General features: G+C 35.9%; 1 protein-coding gene across 2 annotated transcripts in view; it reads right to left on the bottom strand.

Moving 5' to 3' along the window:
* IFNAR1 (interferon alpha and beta receptor subunit 1) overlaps nucleotides 1-12,401 on the bottom strand; it is a 30,490-nt gene that overhangs the window by 10,133 nt on the left and 7,956 nt on the right. The window contains exons 2-6 of one of the 2 annotated variants that reach the window (XM_069472328.1): nucleotides 9,396-9,519; nucleotides 5,941-6,113; nucleotides 4,203-4,360; nucleotides 3,951-4,092; nucleotides 1,348-1,462 (exon numbers count right to left, since the gene is read on the bottom strand). In XM_069472328.1, the coding sequence (XP_069328429.1) occupies nucleotides 1,348-1,462; nucleotides 3,951-4,092; nucleotides 4,203-4,360; nucleotides 5,941-6,113; nucleotides 9,396-9,519 (712 nt within the window). Of the gene's footprint in view, nucleotides 1-1,347; nucleotides 1,463-3,950; nucleotides 4,093-4,202; nucleotides 4,361-5,940; nucleotides 6,114-9,395; nucleotides 9,522-12,401 lie in introns of those variants that run through there. The other variant, XM_069472330.1, reaches the window with a different exon arrangement.

Raw genomic sequence — 12,401 nt, forward strand, 5'->3', positions numbered from 1 at the left:
CAGAGACACTGAGATAATAAACAGCTGTTTTTTAAGCTGCTAAGTCTGTGGTAATCTGTTAGAGAGAAATAGAAAACTAATACCTGTATACTTAAAAAAAAAATCTGAATTAACTATCAAGGCCTTGTTCATATCTCATCTCCTTACAAATGGCTTCTTTGGTCTCTCTGGCCTCATTCATGTTTATATTTTTGATTTCTATGACACTTACAATTTGTGTACCCCTCCTTAGTCCTAAAACACATCGCTATGCAATGTCAGCTAACTTCAGATTTCTAGAACCATTTTCTACCCTGTTGTATCTTTACATCTCTTCAGTGCTTTACACAGTGAGCTAAGTACTCAAAAGAAACTTAGAGACCAGCCGTTAGAAATACCATCCTTCTCTATTCTGTGGCCCTACTATTTAACATGGATCTGACGGTGAAGTATACATAAGAGATTACTGAACAGTTTCCTATGTACTGTGGGGTAATACGCACATGAATGTGTTTCCATTCTATCAGCCACCCTTGGTTCAAAGTCAACACTAAAGGATAGAGAGAAATTGGTCACAGCAGTATTGACTTCTCCCTCCTTTTTTGTTTCCTTCTAGTTTCTTCTCATTCTTCCTTTCCTGTCTTAGCTATACTTTCCTTTGGTCCCTCTATTCCTCTGAATCTTTCTTTCCATCACTTTTCTCCTCACAACTCACTTTTCCTACCACTTGATTTTCCCAATCTCTTCTCTTTATTTATTCCCTACAATTTTCCAGTCACTATAAACTCTATGCAGTTCTCTCATTTATGTGGTGTTTACACTTCATTCATATTTGGCTAGTGTCTACTCAGCCACATAGAAAACAGTTCTCTCCAACTCTCTTTAATTCCCCATTGCAGTAACCACTAAAAAAGTTGTCAAAATCACTAAAATAATAAAGAAAATGGGAAGGCTAACTTTTTGAAATGAGTAAGTCAGAGTGAATGAAATGAGATCATTTCAAAGACTCATGGAAGAAGTGAGTTCTGAAGAAAACTCAACTTCAAGTGTCAAGTATTTCAGATTAAGGAAATAATATATGCAAACTAAGTCACACCTTTTTAAAAAAAACAGCCAGTAAGAATCCTAGCTATTAGAATACACCTCTTTTAAAACAAGTGAAGAAACTGAGGCTCACAGAAGTTAAGTGATTAGCTCAATGTCATCCAGCTAGTTACTGGCAGAACAGAGGCTAGAGTTGAATTTCCCAGTTTTCCAATATGCCATACCCACCTCCCAGTCATCGTGTGTGCAAGTGGCTGAAGTAGAGTGAAAAGCAGCATAATCAACACAGACTGGGCAGAAGGAACTTTACGGAATAGAACTTACGGGAGCCACTGAACTTGAAAGGTCACGTTTGCATATGCGTAATTCCATTTAAGAACATAGTTCTGATTTTTAACATCAACTTCTAAATTTTCAGGTGGAGGCAGTTTATTTTCAGCTGGAAGCCAAAGAAAACATAAAAAAGCATAAGTTTTTACTTTAGTGAGATAGTATGTGTCAAGAATTCTTAACAGCATGGGCCACAAGATAAAGGCTTACATTTTATTACATAAGGTAATACTTACATAAGTTATAGTGTATATTCACACAATGTAGTATTATGCATCCATTTAAAAGAATGTGCTAGATCTGTACATACAGATACAGAATGATAGCCTCAATATATTGGCTTAAATAAGCAAGACATAAATTACATCTAGCAGGATCTTATTTTTTAATTTAAAAACCAAAAACCTGAAGGCCTGTGTATATGCTTATATAGGCCCTGAAATAAGTATGAAAGGATATACAAACTGCTAGGCAATGCTTACCTCTCTAGTCAACAGCATTGGGGACAATAGGGCAGGAGGACTTTAAAGCCTTCTGTATTGTTTAAAAAATACAGTATACTAAATTCATAGTTAAAATAATAACCAAATCTCACCTCCTACCCTTGGCCTTAATTATTAGCAAGATGTCACTGACTAAATATATCAGGATGCTTTAGTATTTTAATATTTCACTTACAAAGCTATACTTTTTGGAAGACTGACCAGTCTACTAGCAACTCCCCCTCCCCACTCTTTTTCTTCCTTGCAGAACTCACAGTCTAGCTACCTCCCCCCTTTTGTGGATTCTGAACAAATCAAACAGTTTTTGTCATTACAAGATAATTGGACTATTGAGTGCATTGTGCACCGTTTGGGGAGTGGTTACACTTGAAGGTGCTGACTCGGGAAAGGGGGGGTGGGGAAAAAAAATATGAAACTATTGTTTTTAACTTGCACTGTTCACTTAATAATTTATCATGAATATTTCCCATATTATTTCATATCATTGTACAAGAAATAATGTATACATTATGAGGACATACTGTATCTAACAAGATATACTGTTAGACTCTTTGATTCTGTAAAATTAAATTGAAAAAAAAAAAAAAAAGATAATTGGACTATTAAGAAGAATTTTCGTTACTATTTACTTCCGACAAAAATCCCAAATGACATTTTTTTTTGCTTTATGTAAATGCTATTATCTTGCTTTTGTTTTAATATCTATTAGGTCATTAACTATGAAATGTCTGATTTCGAATCAAAAGTGTAGATTACATCTCAAACAAGCAGCAGTACAATTAATCAAAGTATGCATCCAAACCATCAATATAGTTTTGTCATCTTAATGGTCGCTTGTTTAGGCCAGCAGCAAAGAAGCCTGGACAGCAAGTAGGATGAAATCGCCAAAGGCGTTTTCCACAGCTTGTTGAGAATGGAACAGTTTTCCTTGCAAGAAGTGGTCCAAAGCCTGAAAGGCATGGTAGTCAGCTGGTGCAAGGTCTGGTGAATACGGTGGATGACAAAGAGTTTCCAAGCCAGCTTCTGTAGTTTGAGCAGCACTGTTTGCGTGACATGTGGTCAAACGTTGTCTTGCAAGAGGATTGGCCTGTCTCTGTTGACCAATCTCAGCTGCTTAATCACAAGCATCCTCACAATTTCATCCAAGTGGGAGCAGTACACATCTGCTGTAATGGATTGACCAAGTTTCATGAAGCTGTAGTGGATAACACCAGTGCTGGACCACCAGACATCATTAGCTTTTTTTGATGAATATTCGGTTTTGGACTGTGTTTCAGCACTTCATTTTTATCCAACTGTTGTGCTGAATGCTTGTGATTGTCAAAAAGAATCCATTTTTCATCACATGTAACAATACGGTGTAGACATGGTTTGCCTTTATGTCGTGACAGCAAAGAAAGGCAAGCTTCGAGATGATTTCTCTTCTGATGCTCGTTTAATTCACATGGAACCCATCTATCCAGCTTCTTTACCTTGCCCATTTGTTTCAAATGGTCCAATAGTGTTGAAATAGTAACATCAAACCTTGCTGCTAATTCATGCATACGTTGAGATGGATTCGCTTCCACTACAGCTTTCAGCTCATCATTATCTACCTTGGTCTCAGGACGCCCCATATGCCTCATTTTCAAGATTAAAATCACAGAACTTCTCAAACCATCTATGTACCATGTATTCATTAGCGACATCCTTCCCAAACACTTCATTGATATTTCGAGGTGTCTGCGCTGCATTGGTTACATGATGGAACCAATTCAAAATTTTCATATTCGAAAATAACATGAATTTTTGACTTATCTTTGGTTTCACAAAAATAGCTCTAAAAAAATTCTGAATGATAATCACAAGCCAAAATATGCATTTGCAAGACTGAGGATGTACCTTCACAGTAAAAATAAAACAAGAAGTGTCAAAGTGAAATGTCAGTGGTATCAACTGTCAAACTTAGTACTTAAGGAAATCGAACATTTCATATTTAATAACCTAATATTAAACCATCATATAAACTTCCACACTATGAGAATAGTTCCAAAATTAATATATTCCCAATCTATATATACAGTTATTGACTCTAAAGCAAAACGTCCTCCTTACCTGTGGTATTTATACAATACACTGGACTATAGATACCAACTTTCCTTGGTGTACGTAGTCTTGCCTTAACTTTTAAACAATAGGTAGTCTCTGGTGATAGTTTATCAATTTTATCTCTGAGATAATCAGTTTCAATCATTTTCTATAATAAAAAAAATTGAAGCCAGTTCTTTAAAAAAGGATAAAGTCAAATTTTAGGATTAATTCACCTAATTTTTCTTTTACATCAAAGGTAAAAATAAAAATGCTTACTTCTATACTTGAAGAATTTTTCCAGATAACTATGCTATATATGAAGCTTGGGCCAGCCAAAGCCCACATGATACTATCTTTTGTTCCAGGAGGAGAGATGTTTACTACTATTGCTTTATCTTCAGCTTCCAAATGTACGTCTGGAGGACCAATTTGAGCTAGAAAAATAAAAACAATTACTATGTAACTTTATTAATACAATGTCGAAACATTCATTCAACAAAATAATTCTGAGCACTTAATATGCGCCTGTCACTTCTGGGAGTCAAGTAGGCCAAGCTGTAAGATTACCAGCGGAGTGAGCACAGAATGAGAAGAGAAGAGGTTCAACGACGGAACCCTGCAGCAGTCCAACACTGACAAGTCTGGCAGATGAGGAGGAGGCATTGGCATTGCAGTGACCAATAAGCAAGAGGAGACCAAGGAAACAGCAGTGCCCTAGGGATTCAGTAACGGAAGTGTCTCAATAAAAAGTCAATGATGCCACATCTGTGCTACAGAGGGAGCGAGCTGGAGAGGACTGGGAATTCACCTGGCATCGTGGAGGCTGCTGGTGACCTTGAGAAGAGTGGTTTTAGTACAGCGATGAGGAATGAAGTTTGAATGGAAAGGGTTGAAGAGAAAATGGGAAAAAAAGAAATATAGAAAAAAAGGACTGATAATTCTTTTTTTTTTTTTTTTTTGAGACAGAGTCTCGCTTTTTTGCCCAGGCTAGAGTGAGTGCCGTGGCATCAGCCTAGCTCACAGCAACCTCAAACTCCTGGGCTTAAGCGATCCTACCGCCTCAGCCTCCCGAGTAGCTGGGACTACAGGCATGCGCCACCATGCCTGGCTAATTTTTTCTATATATATTTTAGTTGTCCATATAATTTCTTTCTATTTTTAGTAGAGATGGGGTCTCGCTCTTGCTCAGGCTGGTCTCGAACTCCTGACCTTGAGTGATCCACTCGCCTTGGCCTCCCAGAGTGCTAGGATTACAGGCGTGAGCCACCGCGCCCGGCCAATAATTCTTTTTTGAGTTTTGGTAAAGGGCAGTGGTTCTGAAACTTTTTGGAGTCAGGATCCCTTTATACTCTTAGAGAAATTATTGAGACTCCCAAAGAGCTTTTGTTAATGAGTTATGTCTTTTGATATTTAGCATATTAGACATTAAAACTGACAAAATTTTAAAAAATTTAATCCATTTTAATTAATTAATCCATTAAAAGTAACTATGATAAGCCCATTACATGGTAACAAACATTTGTTATAAGACACATATTTTTCCAAAACAACAAAAATGTTAGTGAGAAGATTGGCGCTGCTTTACATTTTTTTTGAAATCTCTTTAATATCTGCATTAACAAAGAAGATGGATGGCTCTCATTTCTACTTCTGGATTAAATCAGTCACATCACCACATCACACATCAAATAGCCTCCTTTGGAAAACTCCACTATGTATACAAGAGAGAGTGAAAATAAAAAAGGCAAATAAATCTTAATATTATGAAAATAGTCTTCCCTTTATGAACCCTCTAAAAGGGTCTTGGAGACTACTCTCTGAGAACCACTATATAGGGAAAGCAGAAAAATGGGGCCATAGTAGGAGGAAGATGTGTTTAAGGGAAGCTTTGTGGGTTTATTTTTTTTTTTTTAAGATGGAAGATTTCACATAGTGAAAATGAATGGGCTTGGAAAGTGAACTGTTCTGGTAATATTTACTAAAGAATTTAATTCAGCTAGCAATTTTTTCTTACCTTTTTCAAATGGCATAAATGAGATAACCTCAGACCACGAAGTGTTTCCTTGTTCTGCTCTTAAACGCAATTTGATTTCTTCATAAATATCCAACTTGGGTGAAGAAAAGCTGCATTTGGTACTACTAATATATTGACACCCAGGCAATTTTATCCAATTATCCATCCCAGGTCTTTAAAGTAAAAAAGCAAATGAATGAATGGGCAAATGCATAAATACAAAAGAATGTCAAATATGTTTTCTATTTACTAATATTATAAAGTGAATTTAAGTAGTTATTTCTTCTATTCAGTTAATGTCCTGTAAACATTTTAGTGTATACCCCTCAGTCTTTTTAATCATATAAACCAAGTTTTTATTTATAAAATGGAGTAATTCAGGCATATAGTTAATTTTTAAATACAGTTCTATATATAATTTGTGGGTGGTTACACTAGGATTTCAAAGAAGCAAAGAAATAAATGACCCATAAGACAAAAGCGGATTTAGTGTTGGCTTTGTTAAAAATAGTTGTGTGACTTCTGGCAAACTATTTTGTGTTTCTGGATGTTACATTCCTTATTGAAAATTTGGGAACTGGAATTGATGATTCAGATTTCCAAATTTTTGTCTATGTCAAGCCCATCGACCTTAAACCCGGGCAGAGAAGCTGTCCTCTGAGAAGGCATTTTTGTCAAGCCTAATTCATTAGCTGATTTATTTATTTATTATAATATTGTTGATGTCATTTTAAAGATGATTTAAGATATTAGACACCAGAGACGACATTAAAATAATTTTGTGCTGACCCAAATATAAGTCTACCTTATTTTTCAAAAAGGAAACATTTTTAAAAAATTCCCCAAAATATACACTAGCATACGAAACACTTCATTCCTGGCCAGTTTCCTTTTCCACTTTACCTATCTGAGGTCTGAAATTGGAGGTGGCATTAAAAATACCTTAATTTAAACAAACAATCCTGAAAAACTCTTCCGTATCACAATTTATTTTTAAAACTCTAGAAACTCTTATTATAAACAGAAATCCTTATCAAAAATTTAAAACTTAATATGGTTTCAACCCAAACTCACCCTTCCATTTTTCCTGTTCCAGGAGATGCAGATGCATGTGCCATTAAAACGGCTTTTGTACATAATGAAGCTACTGCAGTGGTAGCTATTTTTATATTTTCTTAAAAAAAAAACCCCAAAACTTAAAAAACTGTTTCACATTAGCTCAGAACAGAATACAATTTGAAATATCAATATGTAACCAATATAATATTCATTTCCATAAAGTCAGTTTCATGATATAACTTCATGTCATCTTTGTCTTTCCTGTTCACTGAGGTATTCTAAGCACCTAGAAGAGTGTTTGGCATGAAAGATACTCCATATTTGTTGAATCAAAGAATGCTACACATTACAAATATTATAATAAATTTTAGATACAACTTAAACACTGACATTTTAGGTCGCATATGTTCTATAGGCTCTGGAATCATGATAGTACATTTATTCATCTGTATTTCACTCAATACCAGTGGTATATGTCCTATGTTCTGAGAAGTATTAAAAAATACCTGTCTGCTGCTGATATTAATCCCACTTCGATTGATCACGTACTCTGTGTCACTCTTCTGAGCACTTTATATACAACTATATATACAACCTTCTGAGTTACTTTATTCTTGGGGTATCCTATCCCACTTTGCTGGGGCAGTCCTTGTTTAAGCCTATTATTCCAGCTTATCTACAATTAAGTGCCTCTTTTTACTCTCAAAAGTATCCTGGTTTGAATGACAAATTATATATAGTCATAGTAGTTATCCTCTCCATTCAATAAATATGGAAACTAAGACATGGAGAGTAATTAGCAGGGGATGGATTTAAATACGAGCAGCCTGGTTCAAGGCCATACTACGTACGTTACAAATGCTACAAACTTGTAATCTGCCATATTTCTGCAAGGTAATTGTTTATAAAGCTAGCAGAACAAAATAAGGAACACACTGAAATGCGTTTAATGCTAAAGTCAGAATGGAAAGGTAAAAAATTAGGATGAACTGAAGAATTTAGTATAAGCAATAATGTGTGAAGGAACAAGAGTGTAAGAGCACTGTGGGTCTTTATTTATTATAAGGGTAACTTTAAATAAGGGTCTCTGAAATAATTCCTGCTATACCTAAAACAGTTGTTCATAAGAAAATTTCAAACTAAGGCAAAGAACAAAACTGGTAACAAAACTCAAAATTCAATTTAAAGAAAATCTCTAGAGATAAAAAATTTTAAATTATCAATTCTGAGAAAAGCAGTATGTGTGTATACAGTGTGTATACATACATATATATACACACACACATGCATATGCACACAATTACTGAAGGTGTGAGATTAATATCCCAGTTTTAGTTAACTAGAGAACAACAGTGTCATTGACTGTGATCAAGGTGGTGGGATCCTGGTTCCAGAGGTCCTAACACCCTATTCCTTCACTGCTTGCTTTTTCTTGGACAGAACACAGTTAGCAGATAAAGCCCCAACACCCTACTAGGAGGTAAAGTAGTATACTTCCTGGGCTGTGTTCTCTTATATATTCATCTGGAACCCCCCTGTCTGCCTATCTTCTTGAACTATTAACTACTAAGTTAGTACTAAGGAGGAGGCATTGAAACTCTAGAAACATTGACTGAGTGTTTGGAAATGCAGGGTCCAATATATTGATGTTTATAAATTGTATCTAAAATTAAAATATTTCCTGTGATGGAGATAACAGGAAAGCTCAAGCACAGGAGGCCTGGGGGCCTATTCCAAGACCTTGGATAGGGCTTTTGGGATACTCTCCCATATCTTTAAGTTATGCTCAGGGCCGGGCATGGTGGCTCATGTCTGTAATCCCAACACTTTGGGAGGCCGAGGCAGGGAGGATTGTTTGAGGCCAGGAGTTGGACACCAGCCTGAACAACATAACAAGATCTTGTTTCTACAAAAAAATAGGAAAATTAGCTGGCTGCAGAGGCGCGTGCCTGTAGTCCCAGCTACTTGGGAGGCTAAGGCAGGTGGATCTCTTGAGCCCAGGAGTTTGAGGCTGCAGTAAGCTATGATGACACCACTGCACTCTAGCTCAGTCAACAGTGAGAGAGACCCTGTCTCCAAAAAAAAAAAAAAAACAAGATATGCTCTAGTTCAGACCCCAATTCCCAATTTATATTTAATGAAGCTGGAACATCCAGAGCAGAGAAGGTATGGCTGTGGATTAGAGCTGTCTATCATCCTCATCCGCAAATCTCTTTTGCTTCAACACCCAAAGATGAATTTGATTCTCTGTTTAAAGAAATAAAGTTATTAATGTTATATAAAGTAGACATAAAACTTCTAAAAATGGAAAAACCAAATCTGAAAAGAAATTATGGTGTTAAAATTATAAAAATCATTCAGGTCATTCTGGCAAATCAATAAGCAAAGTCACATACCTTTGATAATCTGCTGAATAAGTCATGTTCCCCATAGACTCACTGTTCCTGTTCCACCTTAGGATAAAATTGTCATCTATGATGTCGATCTCTACATTTCGAGAAGAGTTTAGATTTTTTCCACCTATAAAGGCAACAAAAAAGATAATTATACAAATACTGTATAGATATTTTAAAAAATGTTATACTTCCCCATATATCCCCATATATTTGAATGAATACATTCAAATATAATGAAGTATATTTTAAAATCCAAAAAACCTAATGATCAGCACAGGGAGGCTGCTAACTATGTTTCTGCATCTGAGAGAGCTGGAAGAAAGGTTGAGTTTTTTCAGCTATAAAAAGAGTTGTCTTTTATCTGAAAACCAAATTGTCTCTCTGTATAAAAATACAATTTTTCTTTAGTCTCAGAAGTGATACTGGTGTAAAGGATATGAGGTTCAACAGTTTAGCAGCCTCAATTTGGTTTCACACTCTACTCTCAGAGACAGAAACAGATGCTCCTTGACTTACGAGGTGTTACATATCAATAAACCTATCATAAGAAAAAAAATCACAAATCAAAAATCCATTTAATACCCCAATAAATCCATTGTAAAGTCAAAAACTGTTAAGTCGAACCATCATCAACTGGGGACCATCTATACTTCATATACTCCGATAGAGAACTGAATAGATGTGATTTCAAAGGTGACAGCTGTTTACAGGAATGGAATATTCACATAACAAAATCGAGACACAGATGTATAAATATTTGTGTCAGCCAAGCCCTTCAGGAACCTAAAAAGATCTTGATTGGCAAACGTACCAAGTCTGGATCCTTCTGTTTATTTTTAAGGACTTCCATTTATGTACCTACCTTATTTCTTACTACTACTACTAACACAAATCTTCTACCAGTTAAATTACTTCCCTTCTCATTTTTCTCTTCTGGCCCCTCCAACCTGCAATGCACTCCTCTTCCTCTCTGACCACCCAAATCCTCCCAAGATCCAGCTGAAGTTTGACCCCCTATGGAAAACCTTCCCTGAATACTGCAGCTCATGTTGATCCTGGTCTCTTACACTCTGTATCATGTAATCTGTACCGCTCCATTTCACACTTAAGTAGATGTACTTAGCTCTCTAATACTTACTGAATGCAAGATGTTTTTCATTTTTTATGTGTTTCGTGATAATATACAAAACACAAAATTTACCATCTTAACCATTTTTAAGCGTACAGTTCAGTGCTATTAAATACATTAATAATGTTGTGCAACCATCACCGCCATCTATCTTCATAACTCTTTTTATCTTGTCAAACTGAAACTCTATACTCGTTAAACAGTAACTCCCCATTCCTTCCTTCCTCCCTCTAGCCCTGGGCAACCACTATTCTACAGGGTGTCCCAAAAGTCGCCACACAGAGGGAAAATGGGAAATTGTAGCTAAACGTACCTTGATTTACAAAATATTCATTACAAAATTTTACAAAATTTTTCCTTCCTATGGAGACTTTTGGGACACCCTGTACTTTCTATTTGTATGATTTTGACTGTATTAACTACTTCACAAAAGTGGAATCATACAGTCTTCTTGGGACTGGCTTATTTCACTTAGCATAATTTCTCACGCTTCATTTATATTGTAGCAAATGTCAGAATTTCCTTCCTTTTTAAGGCTGAATAATATTTCATTGTCTGTATATACCAAATTTTGCTCATTCATTGGTCCATGGACATGTGGGTTGCTTCTGTATTTTAGCTATTGTGAATAAAGTTGCTACGAACGTGGATGTCCAAGTATCTCTTTGAGACTCCATTTTCAATTCTTTTGGGTACAAACCCAGAAGTGGAATTGCTGGATCACATGGTAATTCTGTTTAATTTTCTGAGGAACCACTATACCACTTTCCACAGCAGCTATACTCTTTTACATTTCTACCAACAATACACAAGGGTTCCAATTTCTCTACATCCTCACCAGCACTTATTTTTTCTGATAGTAGCCATTCTAATGGGAGTGAGGTGGTATCACATTATAGTTTTAATTTGCATTTCTCTAATGATTAGTGATGTTGAGCATGTTTTCATGTACTTTCTGGTCATTTGTATATATTCTTTGGAAAAATGTCTATTCAAGTTCTTTGCCCATTTTTGAATTAGGATTTTTTAAAATTGTTGACCTTTAGGAGTTCTCTATATATTCCGAACATTAATATCTTATCAGATACATGATTTGCAGATATTTTCTCCCATTCTATGGTTGCCTTTTTATTTTGTTGACAGTATACTCTATTTCCTTATCTTCTGTTTAATTGTTCTTTTCATTTTTGAGAGGGGTCATTGAAGTCTCCAATTGTTATAGAACTATTTCTCTGTTTAATTTTGTTAGTTTTAGCTTCACATGTTTTGATAACTTGCCATTAGGAGCATAAATGTTTTTTTTTTTTTTTTTTTTGAGACAGAGTCTCACTCTGTTGCCCCGGCTAGAGTGAGTGCCGTGGCGTCAGCCTAGCTCACAGCAACCTCAAACTCCTGGGCTCAAGCGATCCTACTGCCTCAGCCTCCCGAGTAGCTGGGACTACAGGCATGCACCACCATGCCCGGCTAATTTTTTCTATATATATTTTTAGCTGTCCATATAATTTCTTTCTATTTTTAGTAGAGATGGGGTCTCGCTCTTGCTCAGGCTGGTCTCGAACTCCTGAGCTCAAATGATCCGCCCACCTCGGCCTCCCAGAGTGCTAGGATTACAGGCGTGAGCCACCGCGCCCGGCCTTGGAGCATAAATGTTTATAACTGTTGTAACTTCTTGCTGTATTGAAAATTCTATTAATATATAACATCCTTCTGTGTTTCTTATAACCTTTTTTGATTTAAAGTCTATTTTGTCTAATATTAGTATAGATACCCCTGCTATCATATCATTACTATTTGCATGGAATACCTTCTTCCATTCTTTCACTTTCAATCTGTCTTTGGATTGAAAATGAATTTCTTGTAGAGAGAATATAGTTGGA

This window comes from Eulemur rufifrons, chromosome 7 (genome assembly GCF_041146395.1).
Source record: "Eulemur rufifrons isolate Redbay chromosome 7, OSU_ERuf_1, whole genome shotgun sequence".
In the NCBI taxonomy this organism is placed as follows: Eukaryota; Metazoa; Chordata; class Mammalia; order Primates; family Lemuridae; genus Eulemur; species Eulemur rufifrons.